The sequence below is a fragment of the Magallana gigas genome, chromosome 6, assembly GCF_963853765.1.
Source record: "Magallana gigas chromosome 6, xbMagGiga1.1, whole genome shotgun sequence".
In the NCBI taxonomy this organism is placed as follows: domain Eukaryota; kingdom Metazoa; phylum Mollusca; class Bivalvia; order Ostreida; family Ostreidae; genus Magallana; species Magallana gigas.
In genome coordinates, this window is record NC_088858.1 from 25,786,859 (window position 1) to 25,813,454 (window position 26,596).

At 31.8% G+C, this 26,596-nt stretch overlaps 1 protein-coding gene across 2 annotated transcripts in view; it reads left to right on the forward strand.

The window, feature by feature from the left end:
• LOC136276280 (CD109 antigen-like) overlaps window positions 1–26,596 on the forward strand; it is a 58,374-nt gene that overhangs the window by 12,060 nt on the left and 19,718 nt on the right. For both annotated transcript variants that reach the window (XM_066087857.1, XM_066087858.1), the window contains exons 13-22: window positions 679–744; window positions 12,638–12,832; window positions 14,135–14,284; window positions 15,709–15,741; window positions 16,972–17,044; window positions 18,811–19,228; window positions 24,634–24,757; window positions 24,861–24,974; window positions 25,192–25,242; window positions 26,383–26,529. In XM_066087857.1, the coding sequence (XP_065943929.1) occupies window positions 679–744; window positions 12,638–12,832; window positions 14,135–14,284; window positions 15,709–15,741; window positions 16,972–17,044; window positions 18,811–19,228; window positions 24,634–24,757; window positions 24,861–24,974; window positions 25,192–25,242; window positions 26,383–26,529 (1,371 nt within the window). The remainder of the gene's footprint in view (window positions 1–678; window positions 745–12,637; window positions 12,833–14,134; window positions 14,285–15,708; window positions 15,742–16,971; window positions 17,045–18,810; window positions 19,229–24,633; window positions 24,758–24,860; window positions 24,975–25,191; window positions 25,243–26,382; window positions 26,530–26,596) is intronic.

The following is a 26,596-nucleotide window of genomic DNA, read 5'->3' on the forward strand; positions in this document are numbered from 1 at the left end:
TGATCACATCCAAAGAAGATATACATGTAAATGTGTACATTGTATATATCAATGTTGGTGTATATATAAGCAGAAAAATGTATATGTGATCACTATGGTCGTGAATGATTTAATCCGAGATTAATTTTGATTGTCCCACTTTATTTGATCACCTCATAATATTTTAAGAATGATTGTTTATTACTTATATAATTTTGTAATTTTCATCAATTGTACGTTTTTAAAAGAAGTCTGGATGGACGTGGCCATTTTTAGACTATATATATCTCCTTAAACATAAAGATGTAAATTGTAAATATAAAGATGTAGGAAAACATCCAAATTTGAAAATAGATTTATGATATTTTTCTTTACTAAATTATATTTTACAGCTAAACAATATGAAGTGGATCTGATGGTGAATTTGTTGACCACCAAGCCTTCTAAAATATTGAAAAAGTCATTGATGAAATGTTTTGGACTATACATTACAAAATCGATTCGTAGGCAAAAACACTGGAAAGAGTAAAAATTCTAAAATAATTGCTATTCCTCTAAACTAAATGATAGTTCATAACTTAAAAGAATTATGAATATGAAAAGATTATTGGTTCATCTGTACGGTAGTTTGATGACCATCCAGCCTAATTGAAAATACCATAATCGATTGAAATTTAAAAAAATTCTTTAATATTTCAGATTGGGGATGTTGCTAGTTTTGATATTAGTACGAAGAAACGAGTTACAGGCCCTCTCTGGTATATCGTAAGTAATGCAATTGGCAGTGGTAGTTAGTTGATTAAGTAAATACTTAGTAAAGTAGCCACATTACTTACTAGGATAATAATAGAATGTACCTTAACCCCCTTTCACCATTGGCACAGGAGCAGAAGCGACAAAATTTTCGTGCGAACGAACAAATCGAATATCGTCTGTAAACTGTTGCTAAAGTAATCGCATATGAAAAAGTACCCGTACGAAACTCGCACGATTCAAAGCAACCGTTGTGCGATGTAAACGCATTGACACTTGCGATGTATCTTGCGTCTATGTGCAACTGTTGTACAATGAACGCGAGTGTTGTAAGATATTACGATAAGATTGCACGAAAGACCAGATGACTGGGCGATTGATGCGCAATACGATAGGATGAGCGGCTTCCGTCCGATCATGCGTTTCATCGTACTAATGATCGTACGAGTCAGAGGGGTATATCGGTATAAACCGCCCGATAGTGAAGCTCGATCTTCAGTAGAAATATTAAAATGTAAGAAAAGATAAGGCCCAAGAAGATTTTCAAAAGCAACAGTCAATATCAAGGTCATATTTAGCTTGAAACCGATATGCTTATACAGTGTATACTTTACAAGGGACACTCAGCCCGATTCGGCAACTTGGTGAATTCCAATGTCTCATATTACCTCTCTTTAACCAAAATATTATTGGGACGAATTCAAGACGAGGCAAAACCGTATTTTGAAGCGAAAATAACATGGGCCGAAAATAGCCCTGTATCCAGTATATACTTTAGTGGCGGCAAAGCATTGAATCTGACACCGATAAATCTTGTAATGATAGTAAAACGTTGCATGATAACGTGAGACACGTTGAGCAACAGTCTCATGGTCGCACAACACACGCAAAAACAGCTGCGATTTATCTTACAATCTTTAAAAATCGTGCATCGCTCTTGCGAGCACACAGAATGTTGTATTGCATTGAATGCATTGCAACAATTTGGATCGCATTCGGTCGCCTCTGAATAGTGTGCATGTCCATAATTCTGAGAAGACTTGATAAGACCAAAAAAACGCATGCAACGAATGCGAGAGTTTGTGCAACTAATGCGATCGCTCGTGCGAAGACAAAAAATTTCGATCACAAAATGTTGTAAAGTGCCCGTGTGCCAATTGTGAAAGGGTTTTTAAGCCCCTTTCACAATTGGCGCACGAGCACTTTTCAATACTTTGCGACCGGAATTTTTTTTAGATTCGCACGAGATCTCTCATACGTTGCACGATCTCTCACATACGTTGCACGAGCTCTCGCATTCGTTTTAGTGCTCGCATCAAGTCTCCTCAAAATAGTGGACATGCACACTATTCAGACGCGACCGAATGCGATCCAAATCAACGCAGTGCAAAGCACAAACATTAGTACGAACGTTTTACTATAGCATTGAATCATGATTTTTTGAAGTACATGTATACAGTCTCATAACTGCAGCGGTGTGTGCATGCAAATTGAGTAACGCGCATTAGCGCGTTATGAAAATTTGTATGCAAACATCGCTTCAGTTATGAGACTGTATACTTTAAAAAATCATGATTTAATGCAAAATATTTAAAATATTTTAAACTTCATGCCTTGTCTGCAAATGTCCTTTTATACCTTAAAATTCCTATTTATCCTATGAGTAAGTTCATATTAATGGAAGAACCATAGTAACAGCCACAAGCATGAACTTTGATTTTCGCTTGTGACGTTGCAGTTAACAGTCTATATGCGACTGTTGTACAACGAAAGCGACTGTTGAAAGAGAATGCGATAGGATCGCGCGAGAGACCAGGTGATCGGACGATTGAACGTGCGCCAATTGCGATTGGATTAGCGATCAGGCGTTCCATGGTACGAATGCTCGTGCGAGTCAGACGGGGTGTATATACATGTACCGCCCATTTCCGACGCTTAAATAGACATAGTTGAAAGCTAGAGAACATGCCGCCCAAGAAGAAACAAAGATGCATCAGCATGTATTATTATACCTCAATATGATTATTCTTTTATATTTGATTGGTCTAAAATGTCACGTGTCAGGGCGATTTCATAGGAATAGAAAAGCCGATATGAGCCCATGATGTAGACAAAAATGTTAAATAAAAAAATAATTAATCATTATGATTCTCTATACATCACAAAACAAACTTAACTATATATGATTCGAAATTATGAAAGAAAAGAGAGACAGTAACAGAAAAAATCAAACAATCACGACGTTATTGCCTTTGAAAAGTCAAATAATTTTTAGAAATCAACGTATTTTGTATAATCATATGATTTTTCTTGGGGAAATAAATCTTCATATTTCCCTCACCATCATGCAATAAATGTATATTGTTGAATTGCGGTCTGAAACAGAAATGCTTATACAGGGTATAAATATACTAGTGGCAAAGCATGGCATATTACGGATAAGTCGTGCAATGATAGTAAAACGTTGCAAGATAACATGAGGCATGTTGAGCAACAGTCCAAGGTCGCACAGTACGTGCATAAATGACTGCGATTCATCTTACAACCTTTAATAGTCATGCATCACTTTTGCGAGTACACAAAATGTTGTAAAACGTTCTTACTAATGTCCGTGCGTTGTACTGCGATGATTTGGATCGCATTTTGTCGTGTCTGAATAGTGTGCATGTCCACTATTTCGAGGAGATTTGATGCGAGCACTAAAACGCAGGCAACGAATGCGAGAGCTGTGCAACGTATGAGAGAACTCGTGCGAATCTTTAAAAAATCCGATCGCAAAGTGTTGTAAAGTGCTCGTGCGCCAAATTTGAAAGGGGCTCAAGTGTAAACACGCTTGTTTGAGGACCAGAATCATTCACTCTGTGTTACTCGAAACAGGTGCCACTTAAAAAAAATCATGCCCAGCAAAGTCTTTGCGTTTGCCTTTCCGGAACATCTATAGAAAATGGTACAATTCTGGAAGAAGTACTGCAAAGTAAATGAAGTTCGTTTTTTGCAAAGAAAGTGTGCATTGGTGACATGTTATGCCAAAAATGCAGTAGGAAGGCTTACAGATTAGGAAAAAATGTGGATGGGTCAGTTGGGCAATCGGCAACAAACATCGTTAATTTTTTAATGAATAACGGACAATATTCTATAATCTGATCCTGTTCAAGCTGTAGGGCTACAATTCAGTATCGATACAACTTCTTAAATTTCTTTATTTATAATTTGAATTTCTTACACCAAATGGACGACATTTTTTGAAATTAAATGTATTATCTCCAAAGAAATTAGTATACAATCACTATACATGATGAGAACTAGAACCCAAGAGATTACAGTGTATGGCCTAAAATCAAGAAGTAGAACGGAAATCGATATGCTATTTGTAAAGACAGAAAGCAATACCAGCCCTAAAGGTCCATTTAATTGTAATACACAATTGATCCTTTATTTTTATTTTTTTTTACCAAATCGGGGCCTCTTGGCGGGCAAATTTTAAAGAATCTTCTCTTCTCCAACAACTAAATAAATGAATGTAATGTCCATGAAGCCCTCTACTTAAATTGTGAAACCCCTAGGTTAGGGGTTCAGATCCCAGGCCGGGTTCAAAATTGCCATAAATTTAATATGTGTGGAATTTATTGTTAGGAAATCGTCTCTTCTTTTACAGTAGTAGGAGATAAACTGAATTTAAGATTATGTTATTTGTTTAAATACCTATGATATCATGATAATGCACTCATACTAAGATTTTCTTATCTCACTTCAATACGTCTTAAATCAAAAATGTCTTAAATATTTCATAAAAATTATTGTGAGACCTCTTCCTGGAAGACCTGGCTTTATTTTGAGAGTTACATGGAAAAGGGCCAACTATATTGCCAGTCAAAGTTAGTCTTCTGGGGAAGACTTAAAATTGGGAACGTCTCAATATATAACACCTGTTTAGTCCAAGTGAACTTTTAGTTAAGATCGGATGTTTGATGGAACCACCCCCAACCCCATGACTTTTCCCGGAATTTAAGCATTGGCCAACCAATCAGGAGATTACTCTTTCCCTCACTGTGATAAATAGTTTTTGGGACTGATATCATAAACCATAGCAAAATATAACTCCTAGTTTAGTCTGTGTGGAAAATCTACACAAGAATTAAGATAATTTGGGCTTTTCGACTTCAGTCGAAAAAACCTATTGTTTTTGTCTTTTTTTATTATTATTCTCAACAAAGTTTCGTCAGCGAATTTTTTGAAAACAGAAAGAATTATTTAAACGATTCTGCAATAGTCTTATAGCATTTGTAAATGACATGCGTATGTAAGGTTTGGACTTCCGGTTCCGGTACTTCCGGTCTTAATAGAAAAATGCTAAAATTAAAAATTAACGCGATATCTTGCCTACTCTTTCAGTTATGGCATTCAAATTTTAGAATTAGATGTATCTTGTTAATCTGTATAAAAATTAAAGTATAAGTTGTTATCTATGTCATACCGTTTTAAGCTCACCTGAGCTGAAAGCTCAAGTGAGCTTTTCTGATCACATTTTGTCTGTCGTCAGTCTGTCCGTCCGTCCATCTGACCGTGACCATTTCATATTTTCAACATCTTCTCAAGAACTACTAGGCCAATTTCAACCAAACTTGGCACAAATCATTTTTAGGCAAAGGGGATTCAAATTTTGGGAAATTAAGGGCCAAGGTTTTTTTCAAGGGGCGATAAAATTTTTCAAAAATCTTCTCTCATAAATCAATTAAGCCAGGAAATCTGAAACTTGTGTGGAAGCATCCTCAGGTAGTGTAATTTCAAAGTTGTGAAATTCATGACCCTTGGGGTAGGATAGGGCCACATGGGGGATCGACGTTTTTCATAGGAATATATAAAGTAAATCTTTAAAAATCTTCTTCTAATAAAATCATGAGCCAGGAAAGCTAAAACTTGTGTGGAAGCATCCTAAGGTAGTATAAATTCAAAGATGTGAAAATCATGACCCCGGGGGTAAGGTGGGGCCACAATGGGGGGTCGACGTTTTTCATTGGAATATATAGAGTAAATCTTTAAAAATCTTGTTCTCATAAATTCATAAACCAGGAAAGCTGATACTTGTGTGGAAGCATCCTTAGTAGTGTAGATTCAAAGTTGTGAAAATCATGACCCATGGGGGTAGGGTGGGGCCACAATGGAGGGGCGAAATTTTACATAGGAATATATAGTTTTAGAGTAAATCTTCAAAAAATCTTCTTCTCAGAACCTAATCAGTCCAGAAAGCTAAAACTTGTATGGAAGCATCCTTACGTGGTGTAGATTCAAAGTTGTAAAAATCATGACCCTCGGGGTAGGGTGGAGCACAATGGAGGGCCGAAGTTTTACATAGGAAAATATAAAGTAAATCTTTAAAAATCTTTTTCTCAGAAACTAATCAGCCAGGAAAGCTGAAACTTGTGTGGAAGTATCCTCAGGTAGTATAGATTCAATTTTGTGAAAAGCATGAGCCCCGGGAGTAGGGTAGGGTTTGGGCCACAAGGGGGGGGGGGGGGTCAAAGTTTTACATAGGAATACGTAGAGTAAATCTTTAAAAATCTTTATCTCAGAAACTAATCAACCAGATGATTCTTTATAATTGTTAAGACTTTGGCCCCAGGACAATTCTTTGGCCTCACAAGAAGGATCAGAGTTTGATGTAGGTTTATATCCAATATATAAACAATTGTTAAGGATCTTTTTGAGAACTGCAATACTCAACAAGTGATATGACTATAAAATCATTCTGTTAGAAAAGGGACTATTGATTATAAACTTAAGAATATCCAGGGGGAAAAGGGATTTTATTCATACAGAATCTACATGTATTATTGTATTTTGTGCAGATAGTTTGTATTATGAGTCCATTAAGCTGATTTTTTCATACCTATTGTTCCTCGGGTGAGCGATGTGGCCCATGGGCCTCTTGTTTGAGATATAAGGCCTCAAATTTGATGACCCCCCCCCCCCCCAAAAAAAATTATTTTAAAAATTAGGAATTTTATAAGAGTTATTTATATTGTTAAAATGCATATTCATAATATGGGAACTAATGCGCAGACCTATTTATAATTAGATCTTCATAAATCATTAAACAGAGGATGTCTATAACATTAATATTGTTAAATATCCCTTCACAATAAGAACGGTACTGTTATCTTGCAATGCAAATTTATTTACTTTGCCTAGGTTTTAGATGGTAGATAATTAAATACCATAAATGAAACAAATGCCAGTAGGTCATATTTCACCGATCTATGTTATTTTGCCCTGCAAAAGATCAGTACGGCAGTTCCCGTGGAGTGGTAGATTCGTCATCAATCTCCAATAGCTGTTCATCTATGACGTCACTAAAATGAGCCCATTTTATTTTTTTTAATAAAACTGAGATGTTTGTCCTTTAGTTGTTACGTTTATTGTTTTGTGGAAACCGCAGGGTAGTGTTGTTCTACCTCATTTTATATGTATATTCTAAGGAATGTCGATACGCTATTTATAGTTGTTAATTGTTTATTTAACTATTTGACCGTTTTTAATCAAACCAAAAACTTGGTATTTTCCGTTTGGTGACAACTATAAATAGCGTATCGACATTCCTTAGAATATACATATAAAAATCAAAGACTATGCGTGCCGAACCTCCTATACAAGTGTTAAAATGCATACAGCGAGTGGCTCTTAAAAGTTTAAGTTGTTATAGGCCGGTAAATATTTTTGGGCATATTTTCTGTTGGTTTAATCTGACATTTATTTCTTTCTTTAGAAAATTGTCTTAAATGCAATACGAAAAAAATGAAAAATGGTCAAAATAATTAATAGACAGCATACCTCAAAACGCAGGGGTGTTACGGAAGCATATGGAATCCAAGTTTTATGTTCTTCCGCGATAAAAAAAAAACAAATCTTAGTTATTATATACTTATTTAATTCATAAAACAACGAAACGTAGTCCAAAAATAAAAAAAAAACATGGACCTTTTTTTATAAATTAGATTGTATTACGTAGATTTACACATTGAAGACGTCATGACTGAATGTGGAATATCGTCAAATATCTGTCCTTTATTCTAGCCAATTAATGAAATAGTATCTTATCAAAATTAAATCTTCATAAATCATTAAACAGAGGATGTCTATGACGTTACCATGGATACACATACCCATCATTCTTAGCACAAAATTGTCTTGATTTTTACTTAAGAACACACTTTTTCTGCATAAATATTTATTTCAATTAGATTTGTTTGTGATAAATCTTTATCAAACTAACAAAGCATCACATCTTAACTATTGAATAATACATTTAGCAAATCAAAGTATTTATCTTTCTTTATTGTACCAAGGGCTTAAAAGTACTTGGTTAACGACTTTGTAAAAAACCTAGAAATGAGGCATTTTTGGTGATGCCCTGTAAATTCTTGCGGACAGGTTGATGCAAGCCGACAACAATCCCGAAATGACTGGGTCTTCTGTAATCAGAAACAATCAATCAAAACATGGTTGGGAAGTTTCCTCAAAATTGTTTCCATGGAAACAAAAGTGTATATTTTACAATTTTCAAACTTTATAAAACCCATACTATGGTTCATAAATATGTGAAAATTATGTCCTTCTCAGCAGAAATAATATTACTTTCATCAAGTTATCGATAAATTCATTACTTATCCCAAATGTCATAAAATTAGATGCTGATTTCAAAAGTTTATAATAATTATAAACCTAAAGGTATGTGAACTTCGATAGATAATAAAAGTAAATTAAGGAAACTCCTATCATAATACAATGGACCCCACAATACATTTTAATAAACATGATTTTTAAGTGTTTTCATGTGTAGGCCAGATTCATTGCTATTTTTTAGTTCTCTTTATGAAATTTGTAATTCTAAATACAACAGGGGAAGTGACCTTGACTCCCGACACCCCTATAGAGCAGTGCGTATAATGGAAAATTATTTAAACTCAAATTTTTGGAGAAATAAAAAGTTAGAAGATCTGTGTATCTGATATTTACAGTCCTATTCCTTTATCCCATTGACAATTATTGGCATAAAGAGCAGTAAACACAAGCTAATTTAAAACAATACCTATCAGTACAATACCCACATGTATTTTTATTCATTGATGTGAGTATGCTTTGAAAATTAATCCCCTCAAACAGTATAACGATTAGTTTGGTAACATGTTTCAACTTTCTTAATAGCTAGCAGGAAACTTATAAGAAAGTAACATAATTCTCTACTCCAAAAATTTAGAAATTACCTCTGACTGTTGATTGTGTCCCCTACTAATGAATGCATTCTACATAAATATACATGCAATAAACAGTTGTAATATTCTGAAAATGAATACATGTTCATATAAGCATATGTGAAAATTGTTCGATTTTAACAATCAATTTTCTAACGTAAAAATGATACACATGTGATTTTGTGTGTATTTTCCAAGCTTTTGTGGTGAGGGAGAGTTTTTTTTAACTACATGTAAGGCAATAATCTTTATATTATTAATAAAATACCAGAATATGTATGGTAATAGCTTTATCTTTGCACACAGTTTTTGTTTGTTTTTTTTTTTGTTTTTTTTTGTTTTGTTTTTTTGCTTACAGATTTAATTAGCTTGATTTTCTTGTGTTTATTGATTTTCTAGTTTGTTTTCAATCAGAGATTGAAGGTTCTAACAGGGGAAACAACTCATACATTTTTGATTGAAAGGAACATTACATGTAATAACACATGCATGTAAAATTAGTTCCAGTGATATTGTATTTGATTTATTTGGTATTTTTCTTTGTAATTTGTGATTTTTCTCAGTAATTCATATGCATAACAAACCTGAAGTATCAAAGATCAATTAAGTCCATCTGCACTCCATAAACATGACAAGGCATTGGATGTGAATTCAGAAACAACAGTCGGATATAGAGGTGTTATATGTATTGTGACAATATCTATGAGTCATAACAAAAATAAGGATAAAATCTTCAAGATTTTGGGGAAAAAACCACTTTGTTGACATGCTGTTTCAAAGTTCTCTTTTTGAACTTTCAGCACAAAAGAGTTCTAAATTGCAATGGGGATAATTCATTTTCCAAAAATGTAATCATTTTTTTAACTTATTATTTTACAACAATAAGGATAGCTTCCCATCATATTTTTAGATAGCTGAAGGAATAATAATTTTAATTTTATGCTTGTTAAACGTTGAGCTTGCCGCATTTTTTTTATAACACTGCAGTAAGAATGGCCTATTTTGATGAAAAATGAAGTTTGGGTCTAGTTTCCTTGGAAACTGGTAGTATATAGACAATTTTGCATGTGCATTTTAGATAGTTTAATGTTTATATTCTGAAATTTTTTTCGGCAAAATCCGTTTCTATGCGTGCCGAAAAAGTTTAAATGCTTACAGAGAATGGCTCTTAATTGTGCAAATATTTTTATATGGAAAACAGAAACAGATAAATTTGGTCCTTATCGCCTCGTTTCTGCCACAGGCCTATTTTTGTTTGTGATAAAAAAAACCAATCCATTTGTCAACTAGACAATATTAATTCGTTTTATGGATACTTTGTTTTGTTAAGAACGAATTTACCTATGGCATTAACTTAGAAACAATTCGATTTCAAGAACTTAAACCCGGTCAGTTTCTGTTGTTATTTTCAATCAAACAGATTGAATTGACATTAAACAAATACCAGCTGGAACTGGTTCTCTGTATGAATTCAAAATTGAAATACGGATATTTTTGTTGGTTTTTTTTTTTTTGGGGGGGGGGGGGAATTGTATGAATTATTTTTACTGTTTGAATTCACTGATAATCAGAGCATGATAAAAACCGTCAAGAAAAGTCAGGGTTTTTATTGAGTCAATGAACTTGAACATGTAACAAAAAATATGTGTATTTTCCACTCGCTGTTGATTTATTGATATAATTCAATTTGTATTGATTCTACACTGAAATATGACTCATTATTTCCTTTAGATTTTAAAAGGATTTTTTTTATTATTTCATTTTTCAAAAGCTAAGCGCGTTTGCTAACCTTTATTAGGGCTAAACCATGTCCCATGATCTTTTTATAAGCACCACCTAGGGATCATGCTGACCGACCGCTCATATTTTAAAAATAGCAAGATCAAGGTACATGTAACCTTTATATTTACCAAAAGTTGTAGAATTATTGAATGGAGAAAACAAAACAAAATGCTATTTTTTGTACAATATCCGTGAAGTTTACTAATTTTTGATGACGGAAAGTCAGTAACATCTAAATCACGTTCTAGAATTTCCACGGCGGAACTCAAACTGGCTCTTTCACAAAACGCACATCTTTCACTCAAACGTTTATTTAACACAATTAAAGAATTAAAATATCTCACACCGGTGAATCTTTGATGGGAGAAATGAGTGAGACATTAGTTTTAACACAAATTTTTTTGCTTTTAATAAAAATGGTGAAAGCTGAAAAAAAATCGAGTCATATGAAATAACACTTTCCACCAAGTATTGCAAATAAATCATTCGACATTTATCAACAAAAACATTAGTTTAAGAATCCCATGCTGTTTTATGGATATGGATGAAGAAAGAGCGAAATCAACCTTTTTGCGCATTTCCGTGGGAAATCGAGTGGTTGCAATTGTTATTGTTTGCGCAATTACACATTTTCAGGATTGTGTATAATTATAGTTAGCAATTGTTGATTTGAAATATAATCATGTATTATTTAAGCATTGAATGCTTATTTCTGTCGTCGGTCCTTTAATACACCAAGGCAGTGCAGTCAAACTGTAACGCACGGTATCATAATTTGTCTGCAAAGCCTTGATGTGTTATAGGACTGACGAAATCCAGAAATAAGCATTCAATGCTTAAAGTTACATACATGTTTTGATGATTTTTGCATGAAGTATTTGTGTTTCCGCGACTAAATACGTAGTGCCAGAATTCTGTTGAGAATAATCTTTTTTTTTATTAACGAATAGATATGATTTAACGATTATTTTTCATAAGTGCATGTCAAATTAGTTATGTGACTTAAAACGTATCTTTTTATTTTACTATAATAAATATATTAAAAACGCGCGATGACGTTTATATTTGTGTTCATGCGCCATAAATAAGTACATGTATGTGTTTTCACAGAAAATTGAACGTCGAATATTTCCAGAGCAAACATATAAGAAAATATTTAACGAAGGTTAATTTCTAGGTCTTGTACGGTTTTCATTAAAGATACCTTTACTCTCGCCTGTTTTAAATAAAATAACACCTGCACAAACTAGAAACATGTCCCAGGAAAGTAAATACATGTACATCCCTTATCGATCACTCACTTCGTTTCTGTCTTGATTTGTTGGATCAATTTACGCTTACAAAATAGTATCCATTCTCTTTTAAAACAATATAGCGATAATGAAGTTGTTAACCCTCTACCCTTAAGTTAAGAAATATACTGCGTTTTCATCGTCTTTCATAACTGACGAAAATTTAGCGGGTATAGCTCATGAAAAGAAACAGCTCCTTTTACTCTTTATCTTTGTTTACTGCCCCCGGGGATGTAAAGAAAATTAAATAAACGAAATCTATAATTCGAGTACAAATAAGTCATGTTGGAGATTTTCATTAATTTTCATCATTTCAGTGTGACAAATGTTACAAACTCCTCTCTTCAAAACAATTAAAATATAATAACATGGCCGCATGCAATATCATGCATTTTCATGAAACAAGTTTTAATTGTTTAAATTGTGTACATGAATAAAGATATTAACATTTAATTCACAACTGACATTTGAAAAAGTAGCAATATGGTTAGATTAGCGCTTTTCAGTACTCTTAGTACTGTGATTATGAATTTTCTTCACTTTACATTCTAACAATAGAATATACACCAATGTCTATTAAAGATTTCGTCAAGAGGAACAGAACTCAAGCATGGACGCTTTGGCCAAGGCACACATTCAAAATTTACATGTTCGTTCAACATCGAGCCAAATTTCTATCCTGGAATTCAATTACTTATTTACCATGCAACTCAAAATGGGAAATTTAGTGAAGATTCAATATTTATACCAGTAAAAGGAAATCCGACGAATAATTTTGTAAGTTTTGTTTTATTCTTTGGTTAAACTTTTTAATGTTATTAAATTGGAGTCAAATTTTTACTGCACGGGGATTTTTGGTGGAAATTGATTCGTTTTTAGCTCACCTGACGTCAAGCTTAAGTGATATTTTCTGATCAGTGTTTTACAGTGTTTGTCTGTCAGTCCGTCTGTCCGTAACCTTTTCAATTTTTTTGAAATTCGTCTCCGGAACCATCGGGCCAATTTCAATCGAAATTGACACAAATCTTCATCGAGTATAGGGAATAAAAGTTTTGTTTTAATTAAAGGCAACCCTTCATTTAAAAGGTAATAATTAAGACTGGTTGAAAAAATGTTGCTAGTGTTTTTAAAAGAAATATTTTTCTCGAAAGGCCATTTGGCCAAAAAGCTGATGCTAAAACTTGTATGGAAGCATCCTTAGGTAGGGTAAATTAATTTTTTTTCAAATCATGAACCACGGAGGTAGGGTTGGGCCTTAATGGTAGGGGAGGGGGAAAGAGCGGGATTTTGAATAGGCATATATAGAGAACAATCTTTAAAAATCTTATTTTCACAAACCATTTGGTCAGAAAATCTGTCACTTGTGTCAAAAAATCCTTAGGTAGCGTAGATGCAATTTTTTTCAATGATCCTAGGGTTTGGGGGCACACTTGGGGTCGATTTTTTTTAAACCAAAGAATATATTATACAGAGAAATTTTTAAAGTCATAAGCTTCTAAAAAATCAATGGGCAAAAAATACCGTAACTTATGAGACACATGTAGCATCTTCAGTTAGTGTAAATTCAAGTTTGTTCAAATCATGGCCCCCGGGGGTAAGTATTGACCACATTGGGGGGGGTTGAATAGTTACAGAGAAATATGTAAAGAAATATCTTTACAAAATTTTTAATTTTTTTTAAAGATGTGCTTATAAAAGCCATAACTATGGTAAAAACATCCTCAGATTGTGTACATTTAAATATTTTAAAGTCAAGATCTTAGGGGGTAGGGTGCAACGCTCAATATGTGATAAGACTTTAAAATCATCCTGTTAAAAAAGGGGCTCAAAGTTTAACATACATGTAAGAATATCAGGAAAAAAAAATTATACCGTGTCTATTTTACTTCATTGTCCAGATATTTGGAATTTCGGGAGAAAAATATAAATGTACATTTATACAATATCCATTCTACTACGATGTACATTGTCAAGATATTCTGTATATGACTCCATAAAGCTGATTTTATTATGGTTATTGTTGCTCAGGTGAGTGATGTGGACCATAGGCCTCTTATTTGTTTTGTTTTTTTTAAAAAGGTTAGCATATCGACACATCAAAGGTCATGCAATCCAGGTGAGACTTTGAGATTTACAGTAAACTCGACAAGGAATTCCGTTGTCTATCTTTTAACTATTGATGAAGGAATTCATAGATCACAACATGGATTCGACATAAACATTGATGATGTAAGTATGCGACTTTTTCTTTAAATTTTGTTTAATTGAACATTATATGATTGTGTTGGATTTTTTGCCCATTATTATATCATTACATGTATTTATCGCTAGAAAACATTTTAGTTTAAAATTAAGGTTTATTGTAGATTAATATAATAATTATACTTTCAAAGACAACAGTTTAGTGGATTATACACGTGCTTTGTAGTGCATCTGATATAAACAATTTTTTAAAAAGTTATTCCAAGCATCTACAGCAATCAATGGGCCAAACAACAAAATCTTTTTAACACCATTTCATTGTATAATTAACATAAACAATATTTGAATGGTCTTGGCCTTGAGAGATGCAGACCTCAAGTTTAATGTTTAGAACTTAATTACTTAATTGCAATGCAACAATAATCCAAAATCAAAGACTCTTGTAGGGAAGAAACAGATCCTAGTTTTGTTTAAATTGTTTCATTTGTATTCGTGACATCAATCTTTGTTAAACATACAACATCGTGAACACGCGATCCTCTACGAATGCAACTTGTTAAAATTTTCTTACTTCGATTTACATTTAGTTTAATTTGTGGATCTCCTCAACAGCGCGATAAAAAAAATTGGTGCTCAACGATTAAAACTGAGCACGGTTTGTAAATAGACACCATCACCCAGGCCAGGTTACGGTATATAAACCCTTCGATTTCGTTATACCCGATTACACACCTGAAACTCGTTGCCTACGTGTAGTAGTCCTTTCGTGGTCTTTGGAATTAATGCATTTATTTTTTATTTTATATGCATATTCTGTTTGTAAATAATGCATTGACCTGTTTTTATGTTAGTATTCTTCATGCTTAAAAGAAATGCGTAAAATTTGATTATTTCATCGCGACCAAGTAACACGGCGAGACAAGGTGTACGTCCACTCAGATGAGCCTTCTTCAACGAGATATATATAGGGGTTGCAGGGAGTGGTCAGCTTTAATGGGGAAAAAACTATTGTTTTAAAGGCAAAACATAGATGCCAAGCCATGAAGCATTGAATGAATTTTGATATGAAAATAAAAACATTACTCCTGTTTTACAGTATATAGGCTGGCATAGAACGTCCTTTATTTTTACAAAGTTAAAAACTAAACACTAGAAAAGATGATAAGCAGAAATGTTATGACTTTAATTATGTAATAAGAAGTTGATAACAAACGATGGCTATATAGCACAAGGGTTTGTAAAGTGCAGTCTGACCTGAAAACGACAGTATGCAACCAGCGATGTTTAACTGTCAAAATTGTGCCATACATCATCCTGCACCAATTACACGGAGTAGTCATGATAATGACAGAAGCAAAGTATTTTTTATAACATTGTTATCTTGTTGTATTAAACTTGAATATTAGTAATACAATTCATAATATAATATATGCAACTGTCTTATATTACAGGTCAATGTAGCGCTTTCAGGCATTGTAAGTCAGGTATGGGGTTTTTTTTTTCATTATTGACATATAAAAACGTATGTATAACATTTTATATGTCAGGGTCTTATGCATTTCTACAAAAGCGATGTAACTGTGAATGGTTAATATATTAGATGAAGTGATATAATAATAGTAATCAATTTGAAAATATGATGAAAACTCGAATTTTTAAATTTGCTTGTTACATGCAAAATTTAGAATTAGCCTTATACATTTATCCAATAGAGTGTAAAGGAAATGGCTTGTTGAACGCGAAAAGAAAACTATATATATATATATATATATATATATATATATATATATATATATATATATATATATATATATAATTTTATTGATGCAAAAGAATATTTCAATGGCTTTGCTCTGTTGTTTTAATTATATCATTTTTCACATACAGTATCTAAAAAATACTACAAAATACTACAAAACCTACTACATTTTATTTTTACTATGTCTCATTCTCGTTAAAAAGATTAGGGATATTGCAATTACAGTTGGAATGGAAATGTTAAGGACACCATAGCAATAGAAACGCTTCTTGATCGGCACTCACATTCTGTATACACACGATTTTGCAAATGGTCTTTTATGGACTTTTGCAAGTATATGTATATATGTAGTTGTTTTCAAGCTCATATAGGACCAGCATTCATAATATGTTTGATGTATATCGACCCGAATTTTTCATGCTGGGTAGGTAGGTATCTATTTTTTTTTAATTTTTTGCACATTGGTAATTTAATACTTCAACTTTTTTCTATCCTGAGAGAGTTAAACAAATTCAATATTTATTGAGACAAAAACATAGTCAAATATGTTTTAAATTTGACATGGACAAGAAATTAAAAAAAAATACAATTCTAAATAATGGAAAAAAATATTTGGTAGGGTCAATTATGTCGAAGTACATCAAACAAATTAAGTTTTAATTTTTACCTAGTAGTTAAAAATAAATCGATATTTAATTGAAAAATATAATTTTGCCATTTGACTACAGCATTAAAGTTTGGCGATCTTGATTTGTTTTCATCTAGAGTTCCAGTGAAGTAATTGTGGTTAAGATAAATAGGTGTTTGACAAAGGAAAACTGAGCAAATGTGTAAATTAAACATTTGACACTGCAGGTTCTGAAATATAGAATAAATTACAAATCCTTAATTTTATATAACTTAATAGGTATTATTTTGTGTATAACTTCATTGAAGATTCCATTTTCAATTTCAGTTCCAGAACATTAAAATGTTGGGAGGAATTTCTACACCAACGGACACCTCAGGTTATCCAACTTCTTGCAAAGGTAAATATATTGTAACAATTGTTTCCCTATGTACACTAAAATGAAATACACTAAAATTTATCATGAGTTTAAAAATAACAATGTGCTTGATAAAATTGCCAATTCCAAGGTGGCATATTTGCAACTGCCTAACATAATTTTTGTAAAAATCCATGTATATCAAATTATCACTTTACTTTTTTAAAAGTGTGTCTAAAAGTTTCGCGTGTCAAAAATTGATAGTCAATGGGAAGATTATTCCTATGGGAGAAACAATTTTCCTTCAAGTTAATTTTCAAAAATCGCATAGGATTTTCTTTATGTCTATTGAGAATTATATATCCTACAGAATAACAGAATTTTCCTACAGGAATATAATTCAGACAGGTAGTTTTCCTAAAATAATTACGCTTTCACTAGCAGATTTTAAAATGGGAGTATTGTTTAAATCATATCGGAATTGAAATTTTCATTAAAAGAATTTTAATTTTGGTAGAGAATTCTAAATATTTTCATGGAAACTGACTTTTTCTTCAAGAAAAATTATTTCTCCATAGTAATTTTTTAAGGTATATATCTCACTTGACATGTGAGATACATGAATTATAAAGAGATTATAACCCTTTAAGCTACTTTCTACATGTAAAAATATGATACATTTGAATTTTTCGGAATATGCCTTTTAAAAGTACAAAATGCCACGTTGGCAATGGAAAATATCCGCTGCGGTATAAAATATAGAATATTTATAGAAGACATAGTTTTACTACTGCTTATAAATTCAGCAGTAGCTTTAGTTTACCTGCGGACCATTTATAAACAAAACAAAAGTTAAAGGATTTAGTTTACCATGAAAATAACTTTATACATGTAACAAGAGTAGAAACCGTTTAAGCTCTCCTATTTTCCCCTGTTGTTTTAATTAATTTCATATGGTGTCGAAACTCAGTAATACATATCAAATGAAAACAATTAATTGACTTTAAGTTGACAATAAGCTGAAATAAAATAGCTGATATAGTAAGGTCTACTACAAAAAGAAATTGATTGATATACCGACATTTAAAACAAAGTAAACGAATAATAATTTGAACACGCACATGAACAACAAATCCACCGTAAACGTGAATTGTTTATAAATATGCATTAAAAATTCTCGGTTTCTTCATACAGTCAAAAGGCTCCACCCCCGTTAAAACTAATAAATAATTTGTTGCTTTTGTTACAAGATTATCATACTGACAAACGATCTGTTTTTAGCAACATTAAAAAATATACATTATAAATACATTGTACTTGTACATGTGCCGTTCTTCATGTAAAACAACTATGTCACGGTAACGTTGACTATAACAGCACAAAATAGTTTCTGACAAATTTTGTTTAAAATACTCAATGCATAAAATCCAGATCGAACATTTATTTGAATGTACTTTAATGATATTATGCCAGTTTTTTAAACAATAACTACCTTGAATCAATTATCTTTAATAAGATATGAGATTTAAATAATTTAAAATACTGTACATTTTCAAGAATATAAATTGCTTTAAAAAATATACCGACCCTATGGTCAGCAAAATTTACCTTAGACACAAAAAATTTCGAAATTTGTGAAATTATACTATACTTAACAAGTAATGTGTTACTAAATAACAATATATTTGAATTCATTTAGTCTAGCCTACGAAATCATATTAATTTAAACATATTTTATTGAATACTAGTAATCATTTTTAAAAACTATTGATTTTATTAATTTTGTTTTTTGATAAATTATGATTTAGATTTATGCGCCGATAAACCATGCAAAAATGGAGGAACCTGTTCTATGAAATCCGACAGTAGATACACATGTTTGTGTCCATCCAGCTTCAGTGGTAATCGGTGCCAAAAACAGAGAAAAAAAACAAACTATGTTTTACAAAAACCAGGATGGTTATGGGGAGGGTCGAAACATAAAATTGTATTTGCTCTTGTATCATCTTCCAATATCGAGAGTTCTTCCAATACCGAGAGTTCTCCCAATACTGAGAGTTGGAATACTGTTCCAGTAAATCGTATTCATCCTTCTTTTTCCCCCTCTCGGTTTCCATTATATGAGCCACATAAACAGCACCAGAAGAAAACACAAAGCATTGCAAAAGTGGAACCTATAAGACGCAATTTTCCTCGTACATGGATCTGGGAAGAAATACATATGAGGTTTGAAATATTATTCAAATATCATACATCAAGAACAACCGATAAATTAAAAAAAAACTGTGTAATTCTTAAGACAATTCTCAAAGATCTCAAACTGTTTATGTTTCATATGTTTTAACATTTTTATTCTGATTTTGGTTTTAAAGAAAAAAAACATAGCAAAGATGTTTCATATAGCCGGGTTTTGAATACTGCAACATTTACAAACATTAGTCTTTGAATACTAAATAATACATGTGTTATTTCGAAATCGGCGTCTGAAAGGGCAATAGCGTACAAGGCCTGACAAATCCCCCCGTACCCAGGATTTTGAAATGGCATATGAACATATGAAAAACTTTACATTTGAAACTGTGCATCAGTACATGTACATGTATAATATAGAACTGCATTCTCTGACAAGTAAATAATATACAATAATACATGTACTTGGTACTTATCTCCTTTGTTCTATTTGACGCTTTCTAAGCATTACAGCATGATTCCATATCTGTGCTAGCGCTATTTTTATCCGACATTGTATGTACAGAACATGAACATTACGTAATTGTTGTCATTATATAAATGGTATTAGATATTTTTCTCATAATCAATAAAAAAGCAAAACACGTTTCATTTAAAGGCAAATGAATTAAAAATAAAACGCTGTCTATACGATTCGAACACCCTCTCCATGGAGAATGATAGACTTCGAGCCTCCGCCTATCACAGGGAGCTAGGTAGACACATTAGAGTACGGGTGAATAAATTTAACTTTTTGACAATAATTAATTAAGTAAAACGTTTTTGGTGAAAATCACAAATTCGACTCATTGTGGGTCTAGACTCCATTTTAATAAATCAATAATAAAAATCAAAATAAACTTATTCTTTAAATAAAAGTTCTTTTAAGATGGAGTCAGGACCCATTCATACCTAATTTTGCAATTAAGAACAGTGAATGAACCAAGATTTATGCAAAAAACGATGTGCAGCTTAATTTGGAAACTAATACCTGTCGTGTTTATAGAATGAAAGCACAATATTGACTTCCATCGTGGAATTTTCAATAAAAACAATCCATACAAGTCAAAAATTAATATTCTAACTTGAATTGAAATTCTTTCGTCTTCATTGCTCCGAGTGGGGAATATGCGACACCTTGTACGCTACTTTTCTCTGAATCTACGGCCAGTATATGGGCAAACTCACTAGATTGTCTTTGTTCTCAAGATAATGAACGCGTTTACCGCCGAAGACATTATGATTAATCCTCTTTCTTGCACCATAATAATTATATAGCACAAAGTGAGAAATGATATGCTTAATATGGGGTTATTTTGTACTTGTCAATAAAAGGTTATTGGAAATTGTAACGAGTGTGACCTATTTATGTACATGTAATCCGCTTTTAATTAAAAGTGTTGGTTGTTTGTTCTTTAAGCAAAAAATTTAACACAAATTTAGTTTCTGAAAGAACGGTGTTTCAACATATAAGTAACACAGAAATAAAACCAAAAAAACTGTAATATGATTTGCTGATTGGAGAAAAGTATTAATTGGGTTCTTACTTAAAATGTTAATAGTAAATGTTTTCCCCTAAAAATGTTTAGTAAGACATCTTGAGTAATTAAAAATATTAAAAAGATCCTTTCTTTAGCATAACCATGTGTTATATAAAAAAATTGAGACCGAGTTCCTCCTTGTGGTCCTCAGAAATATATATCGTGATAAGTTTGACATGTGCCTTTAGAAGATGTTGATCTAATCGCGGCTGTTAGTAGTACGCAGAAACTCTGCTTTTACTCTGTCACATGTTATGGACGTTCAAGCTAACGATTTTCATGAATTTTCAAGTACATATCAAAACAGATAGCCTACTCCTGCACCGGGACCTTTTTGTTTTGTAGAACTTAATTATTCTATAGAACATTGACCATATTTTTTCACGATTCAAAGAGTGAATTTATTATCACGATCCATAAGTTTTCAATGATATTTTATGCCAATCTCTTTTAAGAATCTATAATATCTAAAGGATAGGCGCATGGTATGGTTTTATGGATTTTCATTTTTGTTATAAAATTTAAAAATTAGTATTGAAATTCGAAGTCGAATGTAAATTAATTATACGTACGTGAAGAAAGGAAGTCATGAAAAACATTATTAATGTGGATATTATTCAATATTTTAGAGGTTGAAATTTCAAACGTGAACGTGAACGTGTAGTAATAACGTACCCGTACACGTTTCAAAGGGGCATTCTCACTTTTTGGTCAAAAATTATTTTTTTCCGATTTTAATGTTTACAATGCTTTTGTAAGGTATTTCTAATAGGCATCCTAAATTTTGTTTACATTTTTAATATTGAAGTGAAAGTTCCAGTTTAGACCTAAGATGAATGTGTCGAACGTTAGGAACTGTATATTAATGCTTAAAATGAATAAGAAAATAGACAAATGAGCTTGAAAAAGGTTTTGTTTTTACTGGTTTATTGAACCTATGTGAATAAAAAGAGGACACGAGCCTTGTTTAAATGAGCCCTGTTTCCTGCTTATAACTCTACCACTTACTCTTGAATTTCATATGATCATTAGAAATACATTCCAAAAACATTGTAAATAATAACAACAGAAAAAAAGAATTTGACTAAATTGTGATCATGCCTCTTTTAATCGCATCTTCTCTTATAGGAAGACTTACTACATGTATAAATAACTTATCCCCGAGTGCCCAAACGCAGAAAACATACCGCATTTCTATTATTTGTAATCACTAGATATAATCTGAAACATTTCATTTATAAAATTATTAACAAAAACATCTCTATTATTATTATAATAAGCCCTATAAATACAACATTTATCAAATGTGCTTATCATAACTTTTGAACCTATTTCCGTCACCCACATGTCCTATGATAAGCCATGGAATGAAGACACGTTAACTATATAGTTTAAACTTAATATGTACATATATCTAGGACAAGTTATAATAGGTAAAAATTGTGTATACACTTTAAATGGTATTTGATGCAATCGAAATGAAATGATCGCCTGAATGAATTAAAATACTGAAGTATTGACGGGAGTTGATTTTATCGATTATCATTTATTTCAAAATTAACTTGTCTTGCACGGCAATTAGTTTCTAGTCTGTATTTGAATAACGCACTTTTTTATTATATGAATTTTAGACTTTTCCGACAAGAATTTCGAAAAAAAAACCCATATGAATCATGTTGTGTAATATTTAAAGATAGATTTCAAACTATGAATAAATAATCGAAGCAATTCTAAAAATTGTATGGATGTATGCACTATTGATATCGAACTCTATTCTCGTTCAACCAGACGCTCGGCTGTCTCCGTTATTTCCGACATGCAAGAGAGCTTCTCTGCTTGTCGGAGATTTACGGAGACAGCCAAGCGTTTGGTTGAACGAAGCTATATAAAACTCTGGCGTAGGAATACATGAGACTATAAAAAATATCTTAGTTGTTCTTATTATATAAAATCTGACGATTTTCAAAGTGTTTATTGATTAGTTTCCTTAAAAAGCAATGCTTCAGCATACATTACATCGAATTTTTCTATTATTTTCAAGAACTGCATCTTGTCAGCGGTGATGATTTGTGCTTAGGTCCCAACACTGTTTCACTTTCGGTGTGCCAGAGTAACTGCATAGGAGAGTTGATTAAAATCAACTCCCAAAAATGGGTCCTTGTAACAACAATCACAATGACCTCTTCAGAATGTATCGATGCTGATTGATTTCTGTCCTGGCATATTTCAAATATTTCATATCATTAATGAGTATATATCTATACTCTCTATATGGCAAAATTACGGCCTGAGCAAGTTGACGTTATCATCAAGTGTAGTGAAGAAACGCTATTGCGGACCGAAAAAATGTATTAACAACCTTAATAAAAAATACATTACATAAGAAATGTTTCATCTTGACCTCTCTAAAAATGACTGACCACCGAAAATGATCGAATGGGCCGGAATGTCAGAAATATCGATATTTTAGTGCACCCTTGAAAAAGTTTTAGCTGATTTACACAATTAATGGTGTATAAAATGAACAAGGTGTAATTTTGATATGTTTTGACAAAATCTTAAATTTAACCCTTGTTTAATTGTTAATATTTGATTGAAACATTTTTTAATAGCAAAAAATGACCTCATGAATTCAAAGGGCGAGGAATTTCCCGAAAATGACGGAGTTAGGGGATATGCGATATATCTATATTATTTGATACTGTCAATTTTACAGAGTGTTATTCGATTTTCTGGATCACCACACTTGGGATTTGCGATATCGTTTCACCACTCTCATTAAATAAGGTCTTTTTTTTAGTGTGTGTTAAAAGAGTTCGATTCAAAATAGGTTTGTTATATAAGTAAACGTTATACAGTTAATTTTTTTAATATAGTTTTGTAATTACAACTTTTAAATAGACAAGGTACTTGATCCAAAAAGCCCCAGTTGCCAGGCGCAGATCATCAGATCAAAGGAGACGCGAAGCATCGAGTATGATCTGATGGTCCGCGCCTTGCAACGAGACGTGATCCGACCAATTGGATCAATTACTGCTATAATAATATATTTTACATTTTTCACATGTTTATCTCAACATACGGAGTATATTACATACGTAATTAATTTCTGATATTACACTGTGTATCATAACGCAATGTGACGTCATATTAAAACATTAGGCAGGTTTAGGCGGTTGACGTAGAATGAAAGTGTACAAAATAATTTGATTGAAAAGTGTGAAGTTGTACATGTGAATCATTTAATGCCATTTTATTTATTTTTTTATGAATTGATACAAAATATGGTCGAAAATGAAATGTTTGTTTGTGAATCTTCAAGGAACCTTTTTGCATAAAGTTGTTGACGTCATACTGTAAATGGGTTGTGCGGCTAACAATTATATCTTTTACGGAAAAGTTTAAGGTTTAACAAAATACGTGGTAAATCATGTGATACAAAGATTCTTTCGTAATTTGCGATGGTATATGATTTTAATCCAACTCGTTGTGAGTTTTCTATATCCCCTTGTTGGATGAAAATCATATATCATCGCAAATCACGAGAGGTCCTATATGTATTTAATTACAAAATTAAATGCTTTCAAATTGAAAATACGACAGTGAATAATTTTTCCATAATAAAAACATACATATGATCTTCATCAGTCGGGTCAGAACTAAAAAAAAAACCCCGCGCACTGGCCTCTATATTTTGACTGTTTAAAATGTACTTTGCATACAAAAATAAATATTTTACTGGGGATTTGTTATGAGCTTCATAATATTTATAATATAGTAAAATATTTTAGGTTTATGATATATATTTATAAATTATTTGTTGAATAAATAAAAACATTCCTCAATATGATTTATTCATAGAGGACGAAAACTAACGTCCTTCACGAAAAAGGTGCCTGATACTTTAACAACCTGGATAACTACTGCTTTTTGTGTGAATGATGACAAAGGATTCGGTATTTCACAAGGAAATAATCCATTAAAGGTATACACATGTATGATATTAAAAAAAATCACTGAGACTGTATCCAGCGTTTCCATTGTTATCTAAACTATACAATATACATGTAATCTCATTTTACTTTTAGATACAAGTGTTCCAGTCGTTTTTTGTCAAAATAAAACCTCCTTCAGATGTAGTTGCAGGAAACAGTGTGGCAATCCAAATTTCCTTGTTTAATTATCATCCTACTGCTAAGATTGTAAATCTCTCTCTCTCTCTCTCTCTCTCTCTCTCTCTCTCTCTCTCTCTCTCTCTCTCTCTCTCTCTCTCTCTTCTACTCAAAATTACTCCTTTACATAACATTATATATAAACATTAGAACAATATATATATATATATATATATATATATATATATATATATATATATATATATATATATATATATATATATATATATATATATATCTGTTTTAGGCTGTTCTGTACGTCTGGTTTCAAGATTCTGTCGGGGGCTCTTTTGTAAAGGTAAGAGTTTTTTGTAACATGCAAATGCATACATGCATTAAATGATTTATGCCACTGGCAAACTTGTAACAGTCACGGTAAAATAAAGAAAAGAGGAAACTTCTCTCAATGATCTGGCATATGTGATAACGTCTGTCATTTTCAAAGAGTCTTACAAAGGAGGCGGAGCTGTCACCATTATTATATTATTTGAATGACGGAAGATCTTAAATATGTCTACTTACTCAAATGTTTGATTAAAAGTGTGAAAAAAGATCAGATGAAAAAAAACTCTGGAATTTTTTTTATTAAAAAATAATAGTGGGCCATTATTAGGAGATGTCACTGATAAGAAAAGATGCCATTTCACAATTTTTGGTGTTCGTAAGAGTCAATTCTAGGGATTGCCAAAAGTCCCAAATTATCAAAAATTTAATTAAGTTGTTAATCTTTTTAACAGTAAACGCCAATCTCAACACATTAAAAGAATTTTGTTTACATTTTATTCATAATCATAAAGTTGTTTTGTTCAGCAATGTGAATCTAAAAAAACGATTTGCAATCTGTTTAAACTGGAAATAATCAATTATTACTAAGCACTAAAAGAATGTTTTTGAAAATTAAGCACAACCCTTTACTAATTATTTTTCTTTTAAATTTTATAAATTATTGTATTGTTTTTGAATGGTTTTATTTAAATAAAGATATTATTACAAACATCCTACATTCATTAATAAAACAAAAATATGAAAATAAGTCCAAATTGTCGCTTTTGAAAAAAGTAAAACTCAAACTTTTGAGTATAGCAAAATTGCATCTTTACATGTTAACACTAAACTTTATAAAAATGTGAATATTTCATCAAAAGTTTTTTAAAATATATCATCATTAGTTTATATAAAAAAAACTATGTTTACACGTGATTAATTTATTCAATGCATGTTTATTTACAATTTTCAAAACTATTAAAGTGTTTTACAAAACATTAACAACAACTGTGAATAATATTTTTACATATACAGTCAATATATTCAATACAGATAATTTATTTTGAAAAATCTATTAATTGATTGATATTTGTTATAAATATATTAAGGTTAGGAGCTCCCCGAGGATTTGTCTCCCTCGACGAACAATTCATTCTGTGGTTTTTCCTTATAGGTCAACGGACGTAACTCCACACTAAAAATGCAAGTCATCGATACAAATTTGGAAAAGTTTGGATTCTACAATATAACCGTTGCTGTGTACGATTTTTTGGCTGGATATAAAATATTAGACAGTGCTGAGATACCAATTTTTGTCAAGGTAAAATACCTTTTTCTTATTAAGTGATATGACAATCAGGAATATGCACTATTTGATATTGTGTTTA